Raw genomic sequence first — 24,281 nt, 5'->3', positions numbered from 1 at the left:
ACTTCTCACTAACTTTTAAATATATTCATTAGACAGGAAAGTCAAGTATTACTTCTATACTTTATGTAGGAGCATAAATTTTGGGAATTTATACTATCCAGAGAGGTAACACAGGTCAAAACATATTAGAAATAGAGCTAAACTCAAAAAGAAATGTCACACGGTCCTTTTGTCAGGGCTCTCAATGCATTTTCTAACAAAAAGAATAATGATATTTATAATACTGCATAATCACAAAACATATTCCAAAGAAACTATAAATTACTAATAAACTCAACTATAGGAAGACTTGCATTTCACATACCATAAAATAAAAATGCTAAATGTGCTACTTAAAAGTAGTCCTGCAAATGTTAGTGTTATATATATACATATGACTTTAAAGGCATTTACAAATGACAATGGAAAAAATTACTTATAAAAAGTATAAAATCGTGATAAAGTTTTTCAAATGAAGTTTCAGGTCTTTTCACATGAATTATTAAGAATCTAAGACTTCTGTTTCTATAGTCAGAGTTGAGGTTTTTAAAAACGTGTCTAAAAATAGGATTTCAGCTATATCACCATTAAATTTTCTTAGTATCCATGTTGGCTGCACCTTATTAAGATCCTTAAAAATAACTAATGTACTAATTAATTATTATTCCTAAATATGTGAAAAGTATGTCTTATATCCTGAAGTCACACATAACATGGTACAAAATACAGTCAAGTCCTTTGGTGTGACAGAAAAGTTCTTCAGGTAGACAACTACCATTGTAGGTAGTCAGCAGGACAGCTTTCATTTAGTATCTAACAAACAGTACCATCATTCCCTCTTCATTTTGCCAGTGGCACACAAAAACATTCATGAAAGTCTGCTACACATCTATTTAAAGGTAGATAAACCTCAATGAAAGCATGTTTTGCCTTGTAAGCAATAGCCTAAATCCACCAAAAAAGAATCATTCTTAGTTAATTTATATTCAATGTCAATCATCAGTGACTTAAAATTCTTAAAACATCCATTTGAAAGTCCATTCTAGATTTTCAGGAGAGGTCAATGGCAAACATCCACCTGTATTCTCTTTTTGTCTATCATGCAGCATCTGCCAAGATTCTCAACTCTTTAATTCTCTCATGCTTTAAGGGGTTCCACAGATAGGAGTTTCTGCAGGCTCTGAGATAGAATTTATTTATGCCTAGAGTAAAGCTCTTATAAAGCAGATCCTTATTCTCATCTATCAAGCTCCTCTTATCCATATTTCTTGTAGTTTTCTTTCTCAACTTTTATATCATTGCTCAACACGTAAGAGTTAAGCAGCTTTGCTTCCTCTCTATAATCACTCACTGTTACTCCAACTGCCTCAAATAATAGATAAACTCTCTCCTTACTCTACAGTTAATCTAGGAATTACTGCTGTTCTGAACTTTAATCTTCCTGACAATATTAACAGGTTTATGTGATTCTTGTTCCAAAAGTACAAGAGCAAAATTAAACTTATTTTTTCAAATTATCTAAGATCATTCTTAAGATAAGTATCTCCATAATCTACAGGATTCATTATTGTTATGACAGTAAGATACAGACCATTGGTTTTAAGTTTTATAACACATTTATACCTACCTCTGCAGTTAAATTTGGCGGTGTCATAATGTCTTTCAGCACATCTAAAAGAAAAGTTTAAATGTGATATAACGTTACCTTTTGTACTTGGAGGGGGGAGTATCAACGTAAACAAACACTTCCTGAACTTTTATAATGTGTTATGCATTTTGCTAAGGGTTTTTATATTCACTATTTCATTTAATCTCAAGAATTCTATGAAGTACTATTAGCCTCATTTTATAATTAAAGAAACTGAGTCTTAAAAGGTTAAGCGTATGCAATTACAGTCTATACATTTGCTTACAAAACTTGCAATATAGCTACTAAAAGTTTATGTTAAAAAGAAAAAACCTATGATGCTATTAATAAGAAATACTGCAAATCCAGCTGCATCCATACCTTCAAATTTCTTCTATGAAATTTTGCAGGCTATTAGGATGTATTTTTTCTTTTCTTTTTTTTTGTTAGGTTGAGTGCTATTTTAAGGAATCCATTTTTCATTTCATAAGAAATTATAAACAACTATTTCCAGTATTATCTTTACCTCATAGTTGAGCATATACAATTCTCAAACTATTCTTCAAAAAGATGTATGTTAAAAATAGTAAAAGCAGAAGGGTAAAAGAAAGGTAAAGAGAACTGAATGATGCTAATCTACTTGTACATAATTATTTTAAACCAGATCTATTTCCTTTTTGAAAGCTAAAGTTCATCTTTTTCAATAATCTGTCAGATTACAAGTTTTAATTAAAGTCTGCAAGTAATGAAAGAAAATCAGTACAGAATAGTAAAATGCTTACTTAGGATTACTAAAATACGCCAGTATTTGTCCTTTTAATAGTCATATGTTTGTCATTGTGCACGGGCTTATTAATAATTAACTGGCCATGTTTATAAACATTAAAAGGCACAGAAAGAGGTTCTACATTAGCTGTGGTCAGTAGGCATACTAGCAACTCCAACTACTAATGAAAACAAAAATTTTAAAGTTATTTAAAATAAAAATGTAGCATTTTAAAAACAAATACAGGTTCATAAGCTCCTTAACCAATTTCAAAATTCTGAAAGTTCAAAACACCTAACATTTTCTAAGCTTATGGCAAACTCAACTGCAGCAGATCCTGATCTGAGATTAGGAGACTGCCTATAGTCTTAAATTAATGCACTCAGTGAACCCATTTCATTCTACATACTGTCCCAAACCCCACTGTGGTGTTTATGTAATACATATACTTTGAAACTGAAAAATTCTGACTACTGAAAGATATCTGGCCCGAAGAGTTTCAAATAAGTGATTGTGAACTTGTATTATACATTTAGAAACTCTAAAAACATCTATGTAGTTCCTCTACTTTATAGAGTTTCAAAAACAACTCTGAATGAAGGTTGAACTAATCATAAACAAATTGCAATCCACTGGTTTCTAACTAGCCAGACCTGAAATAAATCAACTTTCATGTTACCACTCAAAACAAGTTTTTTTCCTTTTAGCATGTTATAAGTTAATATATTAAGCTTTTCCAGAAAGAAAATTTATTTAATTATGACATATGCACATAATACGCATCCTTGCTAAATAATTTCATACTTGCTAATATGAAAAATAAGACAGGTAAAGAGGACTGGCCAAAAAAATGCTCTCATTTTATACTTTATTTGTTCCATATTAAAGAGGAAAAATGGTCAATGGTGAAGAATTGTGAAGAATTCATAATTATTTTATAAGGAATAATGTAAAGGCTTAGAGGGTAGAAGAGAGTTGTAGGGCTAAGAAACAGAATCTAATTAGCTGGTCTTATGACAGCACAACAGAAAATAAACATAATTTTGTGCAGCTTCAGTTGTCTAAAATTCCCATACTTTCTAAGGATCTCAGAATGTCTAGTTTGCAAATATTGCTTAAGCTCTCCCTCATAAAACGGTTCTCCAATATTACTGTTAAGAGAAGTATCTAGAAGAAAAGTGCAAATAATGACTACTAAGTGTCTACTACATGCACACACCTTACAGAGAAGTTTCCATACTTTTTGTTTCATTTTCACAAATGTGATAATAGTTAATATTTTCCTCCTTTTATGAGAAAACTGAGATTTAGAACATTTAAAAACTTGCTCTAAATCCATCATTTAACATGTAAATCAAAGAACCAATATTAAAGCTCAGTATCTCTAATTACAAAAGTCAAACTTTCTCTACTACTACTCCATAATTCCACTAGTTCTACCCAAATGTACAAAAACTTTATATACAAAAGCAATAATAATTTTTTGCCAAAGCCAGCCTTCCGAGCAGTGTTTATCACAAAAGACAGAACCAACAGTGACGGTAGAAAATAAGAACAAGTTAGGAAAACCTTTATAGATAAGCATAGGGAATATGGGTGTGCATATGCTGGGACTGGTAATAATAAATGAACTCAGGGCAGAATGGACAGGGTAAGGATGAAGACATTCTTAATTAAAATCTAATCTGATAAATGTCCTCTTTACATACACACATAATCTTTTAACATTTTCTGTTGTATGTTAGTCATTAAGTCTCTCAATAAACTGAAATTAAAGATATACAAACGGCAAATAAGGTTTAACCATTTATATTTCCTTGTAACTAACACTCAAAAGATACTACTTTTTTCATCATTACCTCATACTTGCTTATATAAGATAAATGAGGAAGCATTGGAAACAAGTTTTTATGAATTAACAGACAAAGTGAAGGGATGAGATTAATAGGAAAAGCTTCTAGAGAAGTGAGACTTGCAGACTTGCTACAGAATTAGCTAGGAAGGTAGACAGGTCTCTTCCTTGCTATCTTCAATGAAGCTATTCCTACCTTTCAAAAGAAAACTTAATAGATAAAATTAATAATAGCTAAATAAAGGTTTACCACAAAATGATGAAGAGTATGTCAAATAGAATATGCAGTAAAATGCCTTTTAAAAATCAGTATCCAGTGCATACTTAAGTTCCTCAAAAGAACTATATTTGCCTTTATTCCCGGCCTGCCCTTCTTCCTTCATCCCTTCTAGAGTGCAGATTGTATGAAAGAAACAAAAATGAAATATATGTGCACAAAAACACACTGATTAACTATCAGTATGCCTAAATCTGGTTAATGTTATGGAGCTAATTTTGTCTCTTCTTAAATGCCTGAAAAAATATAGAGATATAAACAGGTATATTTTAATTATTAGAAAGTCCACATTACCAACTCTTCTTTATCCATGTATACCATAATTCCTATAAAAAGTTTAACAGACTATTAATTATAGGTATGACTAGCACAAATATTTTAGACATTTACATCGCATGGAATTCTAATCCTAAAAATAAAAGAAAGAAAACAGAAACACCTGCTGCTTGCCAGACTCACCAGAATCAGAAATACAAACAGGGGCAGAAAGAAGGCAGAGAAGATGAGAAAGTGACATCAGAAACCAAAACATGTTACAATCTGGCAGTTCTAGAAACTTCCAAGTCAGTAAAATTTGGGGAAGTTAAAACAAACAAAAATTACACTCAACTAATAAAGAGATAATTCATTAATCTGGCAATCTAATGTTTGGAAATAAAAAACAAACAGGCAGTCAAGTTTCCTGGCTATCCTGCAACACCACCTTTAACTATAATAATGTAAGTGGCTTACGATATTGATAGTATGAGCCTAAGTCCTAAGTTCTGGAAGCAGGAAGCTAATACATATAGCAATGAAAAGAATTTCCTTCCCTTTCTCTGGATATGTAAAACTAGAACAAAATTTTGAAAAACAAAGAATTTGTCTTTAGTGTCTTTCAACCTCCATTCTGGCTCTTTATAAATGCCCAATACTGAGACTCTAAGTCTAAATGACTTGTTTATTGCATTCTAGCTTTTGATAGTTGTCCTTTTTTAAAAAAACCTAACTGGGCTAAATCTAGTTGTATAAAAAGTACACAGCTTTCTGGTAGTTATTTGCCTCCAAAGAAACACTATGACTTCTGCAATGATGCTTGTGAGGTTCATGAGGAAAAGAGTAAGATCCCCTAAATGCATAGGCAATTTATAAGCTAGGCCCATCTAAATGTAAGTTTCTAAAGTACCTTTTATTTTACTTCGTTATCCATTAACACTGCATTTCTCTCCACACACATACCACAATCTGATCATAATGACTTATCTACCATATTCTAAAATCTAAACACTATGATGCAAAAAGCCTTACTTGCTATTTCTTCAGCCTGCAATGCCATCCATTTCTTCTCCTGAGGATCAACCCCTACTGATCCCTTTCACCCCTGCTCAAACAAGCCTTCTTTATGGAACCTTCTTTCACTATAGAATAGTGAAAGAATTACCATTTACCATTTCCACTGTTCACTGCTCTCTTCCATACAAGAATTACCTCTTATATAATATTTTGTCTACCTTTCACATTAGATATAGACTACGTGAGGTCAGGAACTACATCTTACTCACCTCCATGCTCAACATGTTTTATAATTTCTAGAATGCAGTAAGCACTCAACAAATACTTGCTTCTTTATGAATCTGAGAAAATGAGTGAAAGCTCATTAAGAGTAACAACATCAGTGTCTACTCATTTTGAGGAAAGTACACTAAGAACAGAAAGACTATTGAATTAAAGATTTTTTTAAAAAAGAAAAAAAGCACTCTACCAGCCAACAAGGCACAGAGAATCTTTCCCTGTGAAAGATTTAAATGAAGATTTAAATGCCCGCCAGAGACAGAGGAGAGGAGAATCTTGTTCTTACATTTTACAAATAAACTCTACAGAAAAATTTTAACAGCGAATTAGTATACATAACTTTTCACTTTAAAATTTCCTATTCACATGGTAAAGATAGGGTCAGGTAGAAAAATAATATTTTATATGCTATTTTAACATTCAATTTTTCATTTTATTAAATTTAATAAAAAATTTAGAATATTGGCAGTATTCCGGGAAAGAACTATATCTTCATAATTTAAGATTTTCTTCTTTCCTTCTTTCCTCTTTTTTAACTTTCCACATCTTTACCTCCACAGTCAAAGAAAAAAAATAGTTAATTGTCACCTAGCTCTACCAAGTGGGCAATTCTTAAAATCCCTTCTGGCTCGGCGCCTATAGCTCAACCGGCTAAGGTGCCAAGCCACGTACACCTAAGGTGGCAGGTTCGAATCCCCAGCCCGGACCCACCAAAACAACAATGACGGCTGCGACCAAAAAATAGCTGGGCGTTGTGGCGGGCACGTGTGGTCCCAGCTACTTGGGAGGCTGAAGCAGGAGACTCGCTTGAGCCCAGGAGTTGGAGGTTGCTGTGAGCTGTAATGCCACAGCACTCTACCCAGGGGGACAGCTTGAGGCTCTGTCTCAAAAAAAAAAAAAAAAATCCCTTCCCACACAAAAGAAACAACCCAATTCAACATTTTTAGATAACATATTTCTGTTATATACAGTTAAAGAATACCCTAATAATAGCTTTTTAGTTAATTGACCTAGAGACACAGAATAAACAAAATTATATTTGTTCTAGAGCATACCTCCATGGAAGATGCCATTAATGCTTTAACAGAAGCTCTCCTGTGAATAACACTTCAAATTACCACATGGTTACAGGCTCAAAGATGGGCTAGATGCCAAGTCATTTAAAGCAGATCAAGTAACATGAATCTATGCCAACATTGTTTTACCTCATCACTACACTTTCTAAATCTAACAATGTTCTTACAATGATCAGACAATGTTTTTCAATCAGACTTTTTGAACTAATTGCTTTAGGAATACAATTCTGTTAAAATGTATACCTTTAACTCTCATTCTAACAAGGAAATAACTTAAACGTAATAGTTACTTTAGAAGATATTTGTAAGTAATAGTTACTTTAGAAGATATTTGCAAGCATACAAATAAGAAAACATACTTACAGATTGTATATCTTGTAATGGTTTTTATGCTTTGAATCCAAAAACCTTAAAACAAAACAAACAAACAAAAAGCCACCATTAACAAAAATGAGCTAACATTTGAAATTACATTAATACTATCGAGAAAAACCAAAAGACAGATTCTATTTTTCCTAATCTCAATACCATTTAAGCAAAAATAAATAAATAATCCAAATAAATATCATCCATGGTTTTAGGTTGGTAATCATGTCATTCTCATATAATTATTATAGTACACAGATTTATACAATCTGAAGTAAAGCCACAGCTTTTCACAGAATATTTTCATAATCTTGTCTTCAACCTAACATTAGATTGAAAGAAATAATTTCTTTAAAAAGCAGCTTTAACATTTAGTTCAACTTCACCTAGCTCACACAGATTTGCAAGAAAGTCACAGCAAATACTTCTTAATATAATCCTGTCAAATCAGACATTTTGATACTTAAAGATGCAAGTATTAACTATTAATTATTACCTCTATACAAAGTTTGTTAAGTTTTTCACATATATATTCTTATTTGACCTTCACAAACACCTAAGAAGTAGAGCTTATTCACAGAAGAGGAAAGCAGGCCTCAAAGAGATTATAGGACTTGCCCAAGGTCATGTACCACTAATAAGTCAAACAATCAAGACCAAAGACCTTTCCCTCAAGACAGTTAAGAAACTGAACAATTACAGCTAACACAATCACTTACTCCATGCCAACCATTGTTTTAATCACTTATATTAATGTGTTTAATCCTTAATCCTATGAGATAGGCAATAGAAGGATTAGAAGACTATAAGGCTAAGAAATAGAACAAATAAAAAACAAAAGACTAAAAAAAAAATTTGAGTCCAGGATGTTCAACACAAGATTAGGAATTCCACAGACAAAGACATGAGAATAAATCCAAGATATAATTCAAGAAAAATATCCCAAACTAAAGAACATGGTTTCACACTGAAAGGGTGCATTAGTATTTAGCAAAATTGATGAAAACAGACCCAAACAGAGGCATATCTTTGTGAAATGTCTGAGTACCGATGAAGCAAATAAGAGATTCCAAACGCTGCCTGAGAAGAAAGAGGTTTCATAAAAATAATCTATAAGCAAAATGACATTACCTTTTTCAACAGCAACACTAGGAGCCAACAAATAACAGGGCAAAAATTTTGAGGAAAACTTATTCTCACCCTTTAGAATTCTATATCAAGATGATTCAAGTGTGAGTATATACTAAAGGCATTTTAAAATAGGCAAAATCTCAAATAATTTTGCTTTCATTACACTTTTGAAGTTACTGAAAGATGTGTTCCACCAAAACAAAGGTGGGAAACCATGAAAAATGACAACAGGTTCTAGAAAGTGAAGAATTCAACTCACAAGAGAGGCAAAGAGAATCCCCAGAATGATGGTGAAAGAACATCTCAAACAGTCATACAGAGAGTCTAGAGAGCAATTAATGCACATTAGGCAGATCAGAAGGCTTCTAAAGAAGATAAAATGGATATAATACCAAATATGATCAAGTACGTTGAGGTTTATACAATTAAAGGTAAGTTTATTAATTAAAATTAACAACAGTGAAAAAAGAGACAATTAAAACTCCAGGGAAAACATACAGGAATACAGCAGTCCCAATATACTACAATGCTTAACTGTGAATAGTATTTATATAGTTACAGTCACATACAAATTCAATATTGATACATAGTGTAACCAAAATTACAATAAAATTACTGGAAGTCCTAAAATATGTATGTGGTGAGATGTGGAAAAAACAAAACAGAGTTCATGAACTTTAATATGAAAAATTATGTTATTCAGTAGTATAAGCATATTTCTAACTTATTTTTATATCATACTATAGTGTTGCAAATAAACTAAGATTCTTAAGAAAAAAACACTCCACTCCTTGACTTTAGCCTGGGCATTTCAGATATTCAGCTGAGACTCCAGAAAGGTCACACCTTAGAAGTAAGGACCATGCAGTAGGACAAAGGACAAATCTGAATTAGGCCTGCCCTAACAAAGAACACCAACCATGATAATACTAGATCAACAACTAATTTAAATGCCTGCCAAATTGAAACTTAGAACCCTTAAAGGAACAAACAATCCAGAATCCCTATGACATTCAACACATAATTAAAATTTACTAAACAAAGCAGAAAAATGTGACCTATTACTAAGAAAAAAATGCAGTCAATACAATCAGACTCTAAGATGGACTAGATTTTAGAATTAGGAGAAAAGGACATTAAAGGATGTTAATGTTAATATATACAAGAATGTAAAGGAAAATGATTATGAGTCAAAATATGAAAGTTTTAATAAAGATGAAGAAAATATAAAAATCAGAAATTCTAGGTCAGAAAAATATAATATCTGAGGAAAAAAACCCACTGAATGATCTTAAAAAAAGATTGCAGAAGAAAGGTGTGGTAGACTATATTTTCAAGAAAATAATGTAACAAATATTTATTGAGCAATTGCTATGTGACAAACACTACTGTAGACACAGTGGTAACACAAAACTCCAAGTGCAGACAACCACTATAACGAATGCTCCACGCAGCATAATAAACTCGGTGGAGAACCAGCTTTTACAAAACAGCCCACAGACACTGGACAGCTCCTACTAATCCTAAGAAAGGTGAAAAAGAGAAATTAGTAAATGAAAAAAACAAAATATTTGCTTTTTCCTATAGCTAACTATTTGGTAACCGTACATATTTCTCCTGCTGTATTCATGCTTAATCAATCTTAGAATCCTAGTATAAGTACAGCTATTACTGCTGTTACTAATACATAGACCTGAGTCTTTAAAAAGAAATAAAAACAAAACACCTCAACTCTGCTCCAACATTCTAATCCTTACCTGGCTCTTGGTTACCTCTCAGTTGTCAGAATTACTTAATCAGTTATATATCCAATAAAGTAGCTGTCTTGTTAAAAATGTACTTGTAACTCTTTATTTGCATAGTACTACTTTCTCTTCTATCACCTCAAGTTAAAGAAAAAAAAAAATAGTAGTACTTATGATTCTGCTCCAAACTAGTGATTCCCAATACTTAAGAAAATCTACTCTCTAAAGAGGCATAAAACTGCACTCTTTGCAGATGATATAATTGTATATCTGGAAAACACCAGAGATTCTACTGCAAAACTCTTAGAAGTGATGAAGGAATACAGCGGCTATAAAATCAGTCATAAATCGGTAGCCTTCATACATATCAACAATAGTCAAGCTGAAAAAACAGCAAAGGACTCTATTCCATTCACAGTAGTGCCAAAGAAGATGAAATATTTGGGAGTTTACCTAACAAAGGATGTGAAAGATCTCTATAAAGAGAACTATGAAACTCTAAGAAAAGAAATAGCTGAAAATGTTAACAAATGGAAAAACATACCATGCTCATGGCTGGGAAGAATTAACATTGTTAAACTACCCAAGGCAATACATAATTTTAATGCAATCCCTATTAAAAGCCCCACTGTCATACTTTAAAGATCTCGAAAAAATAATACTTCATTTTATATGGAATCAGAAGAAAACCTCTAATAGCCAAGATATTACTCAGACATAAAAACAAAGCAGAAGGAATCACGCTACCAGACATCAGACTATACTATAAATCGATACTGATCAAAACAGCATGGTACTGGCACAAAAACAGAGGTAGATGCAAGGAACAGAATAGAGAACCAAGAGATGAACCCGGCTACTTACCGTTATCTGATCTTTGACAAGCCAATTAAAAACACTGAGTGGGGAAAAGATTCCCTATTCAACAAATGGTGCTAGGTGAACTGGCTGGCCACCTGTAGAAGACTGAAACTGGGCCCACACCTTTCACCATTAACTAAGATAGACTTTCACTGGATTAAAGATTTAAATTTAAGACATGAAACTATAAAAGTATTAGAAGAAAGTGTAGTGAAAACACTCGAAGAAATCAGCCTGGGTGAAAATTTTATGAGGAGGACCCCTTGGGCAATTGAAGCAACATCAAAAATATACTTTTGGGACCTGATCAAACTAAAAAGCTTCTGCACAGCCAAAAACACAGTAAATAAAGCAAGCAGACAGCCCTCAGAATGGGAGAAGATATTTGTAGGTTATGTCTCTGACAAAAGTTTAATAACCAGAATCCACAGAGAACTCAAGCGTATTAGCAAGAAAAGAATAAATGATCCCATCTCAGGGTGGGCAATGGACTTGAAGAGAAACTTCTCTGAAGAAGACAGGTGCATGGTCTACAGACATATGAAAAAATGCTCACTATCATTAATTATCAGAGAAATGCAAATCAAAATTACTTTGAGATCTCATCTAACTCCAGTAAAATTAGCCCATATCACAAAATCCCCAAACCAGAGATGCTGGTGTGGATGTGGAGAAAGGGGAACACTTCTACACTGCTGGTGGGAATGCAAACTAATTCATCCCTTTTGGAAAGATGTTTGGAGAACACTTAGAGAACTAAAAATAGACCTGCCATTTGATCCTGCAATTCCTCTACTAGGTATATATCTAGAAGACCAAAAATCACATTACAACAAAGATATTTGTGCCAGAATGTTTATTGCAGCCCAATTCATAATTGCTAAATCATGGAAGAAGCCCAAGTGCCCATCGATCCACGAATGGATCAATAAATTGTGGTATATGCATACCATAGAATATTATGCAGCCTTAAAGAAAGATGGAGACTTTACCTCCTTAATGTTTACATGGATGGAGCTAGAACATATTCTTCTTAGCAAAGTATCTCAGGAATGGAAGAAAAAGTATCCAATGTATTCAGCCCTACTATGAAACTACTTTATAGCTTTTATACGAAAGCTATAGCCCAATTATAGCCCAAGAATATGGCTATGGGGGAGAGGGAGAGGGCAGGATGGGTGGTGGGAGGGTGATTGGTGGGACCACATCTATGGTCCACCTTACAAGGGTACATGTGAATCTTTCTAAATGCAGAATATAAATGTCTTAACACGATAACTAAGAAAATGCCATGAAGGCTATGTTAACCAGCTTGGTGAAAATATTTCAAATTGTATATAAAACCAGCATACTGTACCCGATGACTGCATTAATGTACACAGCTATGATTTAATTTAAAAAAAAAAGAGGCATAAAACTGGAAGGAAAAGAACACATTGGAAGAAGGGACCTATAACTCACTGAAGAAATTCAGAAAGTTATATACTACTTACTATACATACAGCAGGTTCATGTCCTTTGTAAGATATACAAATTGCAAATATTTTCTACAAAACTGTGATTGCCTTCTTCTTTCGTTCTTTCTTTCTTTCTTTTTTTTTTTTTTGAGACAGATTCTCACTCTGTTGCCCTGGGTAGAGTACCAAGGTGTTAGAATTCACAGCAACCTCAAACTCTAGGTGCGATCCTCTTGCCTCAGCCTCCCAGAGTGTTAGGATTACAGGTGTGAGCCACGATACCTGGCTGCTTTTCCATTTTCTTAATTGAGTCTTCTAAGAACAGAAGTTTTGATGTTGGTGACATCTAATTTGTCCCTTTTTTCTTATATGGTAAATTATGTATGGTCTAAGATATCTTTAAACCAAAGGTCACAAAAATTTTTTCCTGTGCTTAGTTCTGTATGACCCAACCATTCTATTCACAAGTATTTAACCAACAGAAATAAAAATGTATGTCCACAAAACTTTTTTACATAACTGCTCATAGCAGCTTTCTTCATAATAAAACCAAACTGAAAATAACTCAAATGTCTACCATAAATAATTGATAAATATGTCATATTTATACAAAGAAATACTATTTAGCAATAAAAATTACTGATATGAGCAAGAGATGAATTTCAAAAATATTATGCTAAGAGAAAGAAGACAAAAAGAGTGCCATGTATTATGACTATTTAATACAAAATTCTAGTACAGGTAAAACTTTCTATAGTGATAGAAAGCAGATCAGAGACTGCCTGGGTCCAGGTTTGGAGATTATCTGCACATGGGCACAAGGAAACTTTTTATAAAACAAAGGTTCTAAATCTTAACTTGATGGTGTTTACATGGGTGTGTGGAAATTCTGTCAACTAACTGCATTATATACAAATTATACCTCAAAAATTAATTTGTATCAGTTTGTAAAATGTAGCCTACATTTAAACAAACCTCAAATTTCTTTTGATTAACAACAGAGAACAGAAATAAAAGGAATACATTATCTTCAGAAATTAGAACATTTGGAATGAGATAGCACCAACTTCCTAGAATAGCACTATCCAACAGGAAAATGTTCTGTCTCCATGCTATCCAATACAGTAGTCCCTAGCCACATGCTACTATTTTTGAGCTTGAAATGTAGCTAATGCAAATAAGTAAATTTATTTTAACTAATTTAAATTTAAATATAATCGCTACACATAGGTTGTGACTACCATACTGAATAGAGCTCTTACAGGGGTATCCGACCTTTTTTCTTTTCTTTTCTTGCACACTAAAAGAGTAAGAGTTGTCTTCGGCCTCATTGTAATGAAACTACCTAATGAAAGCTGATTAGCAAAAAAGGTCCTTGCATACTTTTTGTGATATCTGACACCACAGACAAGCAAAAAAAGTCCTCACAAAATCAACAAGTAGCCCACAGGCTGCATGTTAGACACCTCTGCTACATATCTATATATATATAAAAAAATCCACTGAAGCACAATACACATGTCTCCTCAGGCAGTAGAAATGGATATAATCTAAGAGCATAAAAATGGAACAGATGAAAGAAACAGTAAATAATAGGGACTTTGCACCTGTCAAAATATCTACCAAAATACTTTTAACTATATGCAGTTTTCTAACATATTCTTAATATACTTCATTTTCTTTTGTCCTTAGAGCAGAAAGAAACTACAACTTTAGTCATATTTCTAACTAAGAATGAGGAACAACTTGAAGTGGAAATGCCAGGAAACAGGGAGAAAGTGTTCATATAATTTTAGAGTTCACGTCAGACAAGGAAGGAAATACTGGCATAGTTAGATATGATACAGATCAGTAAAACAGATTTCAAAAGCTTCATTTAAGTAACAGACTAAGAATTCATAACTCAATTTAAAAAAGATTAGAAGCTTTAAAACCAAAAATTCTATATAAACAAAGATTCTAGTTTTAAAAATACAAAGCAGGAAAAACAGAAATTATCTAAGACCAACCAACATAGCTGTAGAGAATTTACAAAGCTCAAGTTTAAAGGGTGTGTTTGTGTATACAAAAAAAGAGTGGGAGAATAATCAGATGAATATATTTAACAGCAGCATATACAAAGGAATATAAAAATGCTAAAAACAAAAGAAAAGGCTAGGAGGAGGGGAGACTGTTCAGGTCAAAAAGAACAATAAAGAAATTAGAATTCCACAAGTTAAACAGATGTATAATGCTCTTAGAGACAGGGGGAAAAGCAGGAATTCCTAAGTTCTTTACTTCCATCTTCTCTAAGAGAATATTTCTCTAATTCATAAATCACTAGTAATGAGTACATAACATTTCTCTGAAAGCATTTTCTATATACTAATGAAGCAAAGCTATTTTTAAAAGAATATTTCTTAATAGCTATCAACAGAAAAATCTTTGATATTCTATTATTATACATATTAGTACAGCAGATAGCAATCAATAATTCAAACCATAAGATAATCCACCAAGATCTTTATACTATCCACTGCTTCATTTGAATCTTGTAATCACAAAATTTAAATAGCAACTGAGGCAGTCATGATAAAATGAAAGAAAGAGTACAACTAGTTTCCTTATTTTTTCTTACTGTTCATAAAGAAAAACAACAACCTAAAAGAAAACTAGGTTGAAGGTAGGGTCACTAAACATATACATAGTATACACAAATACCCTAAAAATACATGTGGCCAATACATCAAAAAGAGGTTTGACCTCACAATTAAAGAAATGCAATCAAATTATAGGATAACAACTGTCGGCCAACAAATTGCAAAAAGTTAAAGTTTGGGCTCGGCACCTGTGGCTCAAGTGGCTAAGGCGCCAGCCACATACACCTAAGGTGGTGGGTTCAACCAGCCCGGCCCGCCAAAACAACAATGATGGCTGTAACCAAAAAAAAAAAAAAAATAGCCGGGCGTTGTGGTGGGCGCCTGTGGTCCCAGCTACTTGGGAGGCTGAGACAGGAGACTCGCTTGAGAGTACTCTACCCAGGGGGACAGCTTGAGGCTCTGTCTCAAAAAAAAAAAAAAGTTAAAGTTTGATAATATTCAGTTTGCTGATAGGAGTGGGAAGAGAAGCACTTAAATATGTTGGTGAGAATATAAAATACCGTATTTGAAGGCAAAAGTTTATGCAATGGACCTAGCAACTTCACTGCTAAGAATTTACCTTAAGAATATGCTTGGAAAAGAACACAAAAATACAAGTGTGAAAATGTTTATTAGAATACTATTTTCAGAAGCACCACGATGAAGGGAATGCCATCGTTTGGAAAGCGTCGAAATAAGATACATATATTGTGCTGCCGCTATGGCTCGAAGGCCTACCACCTGCAAAAGTCCACCTGTGGCAAATGTGGCTATCCTGCCAAGCACAAGAGAAAGTATAACTGGAGTGCCAAGGCTAAAAGAAGAAATACCACTGGGACTGGTCGGATGAGGCACCTAAAAATTGTGTACTGCAGATTCAGGCATGGATTTTGTGAAGGAACAATGCCTAAATCCAAGATGGCAGCTGTTGCAGCATCCAGTTCATCTTAAGAATTTCAACAATTAGTCATGCAATAAATGTTATGGTTTTTAAAAATCTAAAAAAAAAAAAAAAAGAATACTATTTTCAATGGCAAACAACTGGAAATAACCAAAATATCCATCATAAAGAGCTGTTTATTATGATATGATCATACAGTAGAATAAAAGATCGACAGTAAGGGGCGGCGCCTGTGGCTCAAAACGGTAGGGCACCAGTCCCATATGCCAGAGGTGGCAGGTTCAAACTCAGATCCGGCCAAAAACGGGAAAAAAAAAAAAAGATAGACAATAAAAGAATCAGATATTGGCAGTATCCATAGCTCAGTGGGTAGGGTGCCAGCCACATGCACCCGGGGCTGACGGGTTTGAACCCAGCCCAGGCCTGCTAAAGCAAAAAAATAGCTGTGCATTGTGGCAGGTGCCTGTAGTCTCAGCTTCTTGGGAGGCTGAGGCAAGAGAATCACTTGAGCCCAAGAGTTTGAGGTTGCTGTGAGCTGTGACGCCACAGCACTCTACCGAGGGCAATAAAGTTAAGACTCTGTCTCAATAAAAAAAAAAAAAGAATCAGATATATACCAACATCAACATGGAAGATTCTTAACATACATTAAATGAAAATAAGCAAGGTATAGAACAGTGTGCAGTATGCTATTTGCCTTTTTGTTTTTAAAGTGGGTAAACAAAACAATTTTTAAAAGAATACATGGAGCTTTTCATTGTAGATGTAATTGGAAGTAAGATTTAAAGGATAGGGAGTGTAAAAGTAGGAAAAATTTACAGGGGATATTTGTCATCTTTAGTCTGCTCAGCAATCAAATACCATTCCAATTTGGAAATAATTTCCAGAGATTAGAAACAGATATCTCTTTCCTCACCCTTTTTTCATCACATGTACAGGGCTAATACTAGTTATTCCCTTTTGCTTCGGACACTGAATCCTACTGAGGACAAGGTACAGAAGAGTCAGAGACTGTTCATAGAGATCACCAAAAGAGCTGAAAGTTCATGAGCTGAAAGTCACCAGTATTGAGTCATGGCAGGAGTATCTAGTACATCAGGTGTCCAAACAGCAGTGCCCTAAGCAGAGTGCTCTTGTTGCAATTTCCTGATCCTGCCTTGCTTTTAAGCTTTTAAACATCATCTAAGTCTAAGTCTGGTTCTTAAGCTACAAGCTACCAAATACTTTTCAAAAAAAAAATGTCTTTCTGATTATATAAATTAGAGCCACTTTACATCATCTGCAAACCAAGAATGCTAACTTGTTTCTTTCATTTTTCTGTAATTTTGGTGTGAGCAAGAGATGGTGAAAACGTACTTTTGTGTGTGTGTTCCCTTTAATATTTGAGCTTTCTGATTTCTTACATAGCACTGTGGGCAAGTGAGACTTGTAGGAGAATTAAACAATCTATTTAAAAGGGCATATTATAGCATTTTAAGAAGGGGAGGTTCTAATCTCTCAAAAAACTTGAGTATTACTTAGAGAAACATTCACCATGGCTGCCCCTCCCTCTTCCTCCGTACTCTTCCCAAGGATTTCATGTCCACAGTTGGCTTATTGCCTTATTAGTCTGACACAATGGAAAGGTGGAGAAAAAAACAAGAAAACAGCACTTTCCAAAGGGATATGGGAAAATCTGCCTATAGATATTTGGAAAGTAGAAACTAATAAATTAGACAGACAAAAGCAGAGAGGTAATCTCTCAGAATCTGGATAATCTACAATATAAATCTTTTAACTATATCTTACTTCAAGTAATTTCAATATAAAAAAATCAGACTTCATGCAGTAATAGTTTGATTTCTTTTCTGAATGTATTTATCTTCATTCGTTCTTTATGAGGTTTCTGTTTCCAGTCCTTATTTTAAACATTGTTATTGTTATTAAATTCTAAGCCTTTTTAATTTTCTGAAGGCAAAAAGTAGAAACCTATTAAACACATGTATATGTAAAAAAAAAATCAGACTTCATTAGAACTCACATTTGAGAACACAATTGTTAATAATTCTTTACTTGCTTTAAAGAGTTACTATGAAAAAGATTTAAACAAGCGGCAAGAGTACATTTTAAAATTACTTTTGTCAAAATATATAAATGTACATAATTCAAATTACATAAAAAGCTTACAATAAAAAATTAGTCAAATAAATATGGCAGAGTAAGAAGCACAAGGAACCCATTTTCCCACCTAGACAACAAATGTAGTGACAGGCTCTATCCGGTGGAACAATTTTGGAACTATGGAGTCACTGCAAAGGTCGCCAGCTCCTAAGCGAAGGTTTGGATGGTAAGTTACAGTTAGTGTGAGCCAATTTCAGCAATTAATGCAGTTGTAGCTACACATCCCTGACCTCCACAGCAGGCAGCCATGCACATGTTCCTGGAGCAGATTGCATCCAGCTTGTAGGAGTCAAGGCTGGCAATAAGGACCTTCCTTGTCCTCCAAATACCAAGAATCTATGTTCTGATTGCTAATTGCTGCTTCTGATCATGGATATATCAACACAGGGGCAGGCCGCCACTGTTGCAACCTTACCAGCTGACATAGTTTCTAGGAGACTTAAAGATTCAAAGTTATTTTAGGAGACAGACATCTAAAGTTGGTAACATTGGAAAGGAACCATGTATACAGGGAATTCAGAAAGTCACTCCACATGCCCAGGGAAAAAACACAGGCTGAGAAGATCTTCCATTTATACTGTAAGCTGATTTCCAGGACACTAATACCCTGAAAAATTGAAGACAGAGACAAAACCCCAGCAAATTCTAGAGAAAGGGGAGAATCTGATTTCCATAAATATCATTAAGATTCAAATTCCATTTTTTTCAACAAAAAGTCACAAGGAATACAAATAAAATAGCACAAAATAGGAAGTATAAGTCATTCAATGGGGAAAAGTAAATGAACAGAAACTGTCCCTGAGAAAGATCAGATGGCAGACTTACTAGACATAGACTTTTTATTATTATTATTATTATTTTATGAGACAGAGTCCCAACCAACATGTCACCCTGGGTAGAATGCTGTGGCATCACAGCTCATAGCAACTTCTTCTCTTGGGCTCAAGTGATCCTCTTGCCTCAGTTTTTTTTTTCTTTTTTTAGTAGTGTGGGGTCTTGCTTTTGTTCAGGCTGGTCTCAAACTCCTGAACTTAAGCAATCCACCTGCCTCAGCCTCCCAAAGTGCAAGGATTATAGGCCTGAGCCATTGTGCTGGATATAGACTTTAAAATAAACATCATGTTTGCTTTGGCAGTACAGATAATAAAAAACTGGAACAATACAGAGAGGCATGGCCCCTGCTCAAGGATAACACTCAAACTGGTGAAGCATTCAGTAGTTTTAAAAACAAAGAAAAGAAAATGAAATGAATATTTTAAAGATGCTCAAAGGCTCAGTGCCCATAGCTAGAGCACTGGCCACATACACCAAGGCTGGCAGGTTCAAACCCAGGTTAGGCCTGCTAAATAACAATGATAACTGCAACAAAAAATAGCTGGTTGTTGTGGCAGGTGCCTATAGCCCCAGCTACTTGGGAGGCTGCAGTAAGAGAATTGCCCAAGAGTTGGAGGTTGGTGTGAGCTGTGACACCGCAGCACTCTAGCGAGGGCAAAACATAGTGAACCTCTGTCTCAAAAAAAAAAAAAAAAAATTAAACATGCTCAAAAATCTAAAGGTAGGTATGAACAATGTCAAGAAATGATGTATGAAGAAAAATGAAATATCAATAGAAAATACAGAAAATGTAAAAAAAGAAATGCTGGAGCTAAAAAATACAGTAATTGAAATAAAGTTTACTACAGGGAGTCAAAAGGAGATTTGGGCAGGCAGAAGAAACAATCAGTAAACTTCTAAGACGGGACAATGGAAAATATTGTGTCTGAGGAAAAGAAAGAAAAAAAATTAAAGAAAATCAAGTAAAAAGCCTAACAACCCTGTGAGATATCATCAAGTGAACCAACAAATTCACACTGGGAATCTCAGCAAAAAAAGAGAAAGGGCAGAGAGATTATTTGAAGAAAAAGTAATCAAAAACTTCTCAAATTTGCTAACACATGAATATTAAATATTTGAGAATTTCAAAGGACTCCAAGTAAGAAAAACTCAGAGACCCACAGAAATAACAGATTACAATCCAACTGTCAAAAGGCAAAGACAAAAAGAATCTTGAAGCAACTTCTCACATGCAAAGGATCCTCAAAATATCAGATTTCTCATCAGAGTCCTTAAAGGACAGAAGGAAGTGAGAAGACATATCTAAAGTCCTAAAAGAAAAAGAAAAAAAAAACACAGCTGTCAACCAATAATTATAGATCCAGCAAAATGTCCTTCAAAAATGAAGAAACTGAAACATTTTCAGATAAACAAAAACTGAGGGAATTCATTACCGCTAGACTTAACTTTCAAGAAACACTGAAAGAAGGCTCCACACCTGTGGCTTAAGTGGCTAAGGCACCAGCCACATACACCAGCTGAGCTGGTGGGTTTGCATCCAGCCCTAGCCTGCCGAACAATGATAGCTGCAACCAAAAATAGCCAGGCATTGTGGTGGGCGCCTGTAGTCCCAGCTACTTGGGAGGCCAAGGCAGGAGACTCACTTGAGTCTAGGAGTTGGAGGTTGCTGTAAGCTGTGATGCCACAGCACTCTACCCAGGGTGACAGCTTGAGGCTTTGTCTCAAAAAAAAAAAAAGAAAAGAAAAGAAAAGAAATGCAAAACGGAGTCCTACAAAGGTTGAAATGAAAAAACGTTAGACAGTAACTTGAAGCTGTATTAAGAAATAAAGATTTCTGGGAGATAATAAGTCCATGAGCAATTATCAAAGCTAACATTATTTTAAGGGTGGTTTGTAACTCCACTTTTTGTTTTCTACATGATTTAAGATGCCAATGCATTTAAAAAAACAATTATCAGCCTATGTTTTTAAACAAACAATGCATAAGGATGTAATTTTATTACATCAACAACTGAAAGGGCGCAGAAATGGAATTGTATAGAAGTTCATTTTATATGCTACTGAAAGTAAATTGTTATAAGCTGAAACTAGTGTTGTAATTTTAGGGGGTTAAATATAATCATCTATTCTATGGTAACCACACACCCTCCTAAAAAAAATAGCTCTAGAATACAATCAAAAGAAAATTAAATGGGACTTAAAAAGTTTCACTATAAAATACCAGCTAAACACAAAAGTCAGGCAGGAAATGAGCAACCAGAAAGTTATAAGCCATTTAGAAAATAAATAGCAAAATGGCCAAAGTTTTTTCTTTTCACTTATTACATTAAATGTAAATTGGTTATCTAATCAAAAGACAGAGATTGGCAGAATGTATGAGAAAAACATAATCCACTATATCCTATCTACAAAAGATGTATTTTATTTTACTTATTTATTGAGACAGAGTCTCAAGCTATCCCCCTGGATATAGTGCTATAGTGTCACAGCTCACAGTAATCTCAAACTCTTGGGCTTAAGTGATTCTCTTGTAGCCTCCCCAGTAGCTGGGACTACAGGCACCTGCCACAATGCCTGGCTATTTTTTTTTTGCAGTTTTTCTTTTTGGCCAGGGCCAGGTTTGAACCCATTACCTCCAGTATATGTGGCCAGTGCCCTACTCTTTTTGAGCCACAAGCACCGCCCAGTTGCATTGCTGTTTTTAGCTGGCTGGGGCAGAGTTTGAACCCGCCACCCTTGGTGTATGTGGCTGGCACCCTGCCAACTCATTTTATTTTTATATTCTGAGACTCTCACTCTGTTGCACAGGAGTGTCATGGCCTCAGCTTAGCTCATAGCAACCTCAAACTCCCAGGTTCACGCAATTCTCCTGCCTCAGCTTCCCAAATAGCTGGGACTACAGGTGCTTACCACAACGCCTGGCTAATTTTTCTGCTTTTATTAAAGATGGGGTCTTGCTCTTGCCCAGGTTAGTCTTGAACTCTTGAGCTTAAGTGAACCTCCCAATCAGCCTCCCAGAATGCTAGGATTATAGCCATGAGCTACTGCACCTGGCATGACACTCATTTTAGAACCAAAGACATAAATAGGTTGAGAGACAAAATGGGAAAAGATACTGAACACAAGTAATAACCAAAAGAATGAGGGTGGGTATATTAACATTAGACAAAATAAACCACATATGATTTTAAAAAGTTTAAGAGACAAAAAGACATTATATATTAATAAAAGTACAATGCATTAAGAAGCAATAATTATGATTTATACACCTCATCCAATAATATAAAGTAAAAATTGACAGAATTGAAGAAAAAAATAATTCTAAAATAATAGACACTTCAATACCCCATTCTCAGTAATATACAGAACAACCAGACAGAAAACAGGTAAGAAGATAGATGACTGGACAATGTAGCAAATCAACTAGATCTAATAAGCATATTCAAATCCCTCTATCCAACAGCGCCACAATACACATTCTTGTCAAGTGCACGTAGGAAATTTTCCAGAATAGACTGTACTTTAGGCCACAAACAAACACTCAAAATTTTAATAGACATCAAATATGTATCATTTATAGCAGCAGTTCTCAACCTTAGGTGGCAACTCCTTTGGGGGGGTTAAATGATCCTTTCAGAGGGGTCACCTAAGACCATCCTACATATCAGATATTTACATTACAATTCATAACAGTAGCAAAATTACACTTATGAAGTAGCAATGAAAATAATTTTATGGTTGGGGGTTACCACAACATGAGGAACTGTATTAAAGGGTTGCGGCAATAGGAAGGTTGAGAACTGAACAGCAAGATAACATTAAAAATCAATCGAAAACGAAAAACTAGAAAATTCAGAAAACTGTAGAACAAATGAAAATGCAGTGTACCAAGGTAGAGGATTCAGAGAATCAGTACTAAGAGGGAAATTTATACATTACAAAAGAAAAAAAGAGCTCAAATCAACAATATAACTTCAAACCTTAAGGAATGAGACAAAGAATTAATAAACCCAAAGCTAGCAAAAAGAAGGAAATAAGGATTAGAGCAGATATAAGTAAAATAGGAAATAGAAAAATAATAGAAAAAAAAAGATCAATGAGACCAAAATGTGGTTCTCTGAAAGATTAACAAAATTGGCAAACTTTTAACTAAATTTACTATGAAAAAAAGAGAAGCCTCAAATTACTAAAATCCAAAATAAAAGTGCACTATTACTAGAAATACTAGAGACATAAAGATAGTAAGAGTAATATGAATAATTGTGTGGCAATAAATCAATAATCTAGATTAAATGGGCAAATAGCTAGAAACACAAAATCTACCAAGACTGAATCACAAAAAAGTAAAAAATTTCAATAGACCTATAGCTAGTAAGGAGTTCAGTCAATAATAAAAAACTTTTCTAGAACTAGAGTATAAATGTTTTAACACAATAACTAAGCAAATGACACAAACTCTATGTTAACCAGTTTGATGAAAATATTTCAGATTGTATATGAAAACACTACACTCTACCCCATGTTTGTATTAATGTATACAACTATCATTTAATAAAAAAAAAAAAAAAAAGAAAAAGAAAAAAAAATAATAAAAAACTTCCACAGCAAGAAAAGCTCTAGACCTGGTGACTTCACTCATGAATTCTACCAAACTTTTAAAAAACACCAATTTTTCTCAAACTTCTACCAAAAATTGAAGAGGAGGGAACTCTAATACATTTTATGAGGTCAACATTGCCCTGATATCGAAGTCAGATGAAGCCATTATAAGAAAACTGTAGACCAATACCCATTATGAACACTGGTGCAAAAGCCTCAATACAATACCAGCAAACTCAATTCCACAGCATGTTAAATGGATTATACATGAGGACAAGTGGACTTTATTCCTGGAATGCAAAAATGAAAATGCACTACACCATGTTAACAGAAAGAAGACAAAAAAACAAACAAACAAAAGGGAATTACAGCAATAAAGTAATACCACATACGAACATCCCAAAGCTAACATTATACTCAATGGTGAAAATCTGAAAGCTTTTCCTCGGGGTTAGAAACAAGACAGGATACCTGCTTTCAC

At 34.1% G+C, this 24,281-nt stretch overlaps 1 protein-coding gene and 2 pseudogenes across 1 annotated transcript in view; 2 read left to right on the top strand and 1 right to left on the bottom strand.

Moving 5' to 3' along the window:
• Positions 1-24,281, bottom strand: part of PTEN (phosphatase and tensin homolog) — a 98,939-nt gene that overhangs the window by 35,983 nt on the left and 38,675 nt on the right. The window contains exons 3-4 of the mRNA XM_003783677.3: positions 7,492-7,536; positions 1,607-1,650 (exon numbers count right to left, since the gene is read on the bottom strand). Of these exons, the coding sequence (XP_003783725.1) occupies positions 1,607-1,650; positions 7,492-7,536 (89 nt within the window). The remainder of the gene's footprint in view (positions 1-1,606; positions 1,651-7,491; positions 7,537-24,281) is intronic.
• LOC111723132 lies at positions 15,967-16,257 on the top strand (annotated as a pseudogene).
• On the top strand, positions 19,491-19,590 carry LOC111723194 (annotated as a pseudogene).

This window comes from Otolemur garnettii, unplaced genomic scaffold (genome assembly GCF_000181295.1).
Source record: "Otolemur garnettii isolate 467f Iridium unplaced genomic scaffold, OtoGar3 scaffold00008, whole genome shotgun sequence".
Taxonomy (NCBI): Eukaryota; Metazoa; Chordata; class Mammalia; order Primates; family Galagidae; genus Otolemur; species Otolemur garnettii.
Note: the sequence above shows the minus strand (reverse complement) of the source record. Positions and strands in the feature narration are given on the sequence as shown.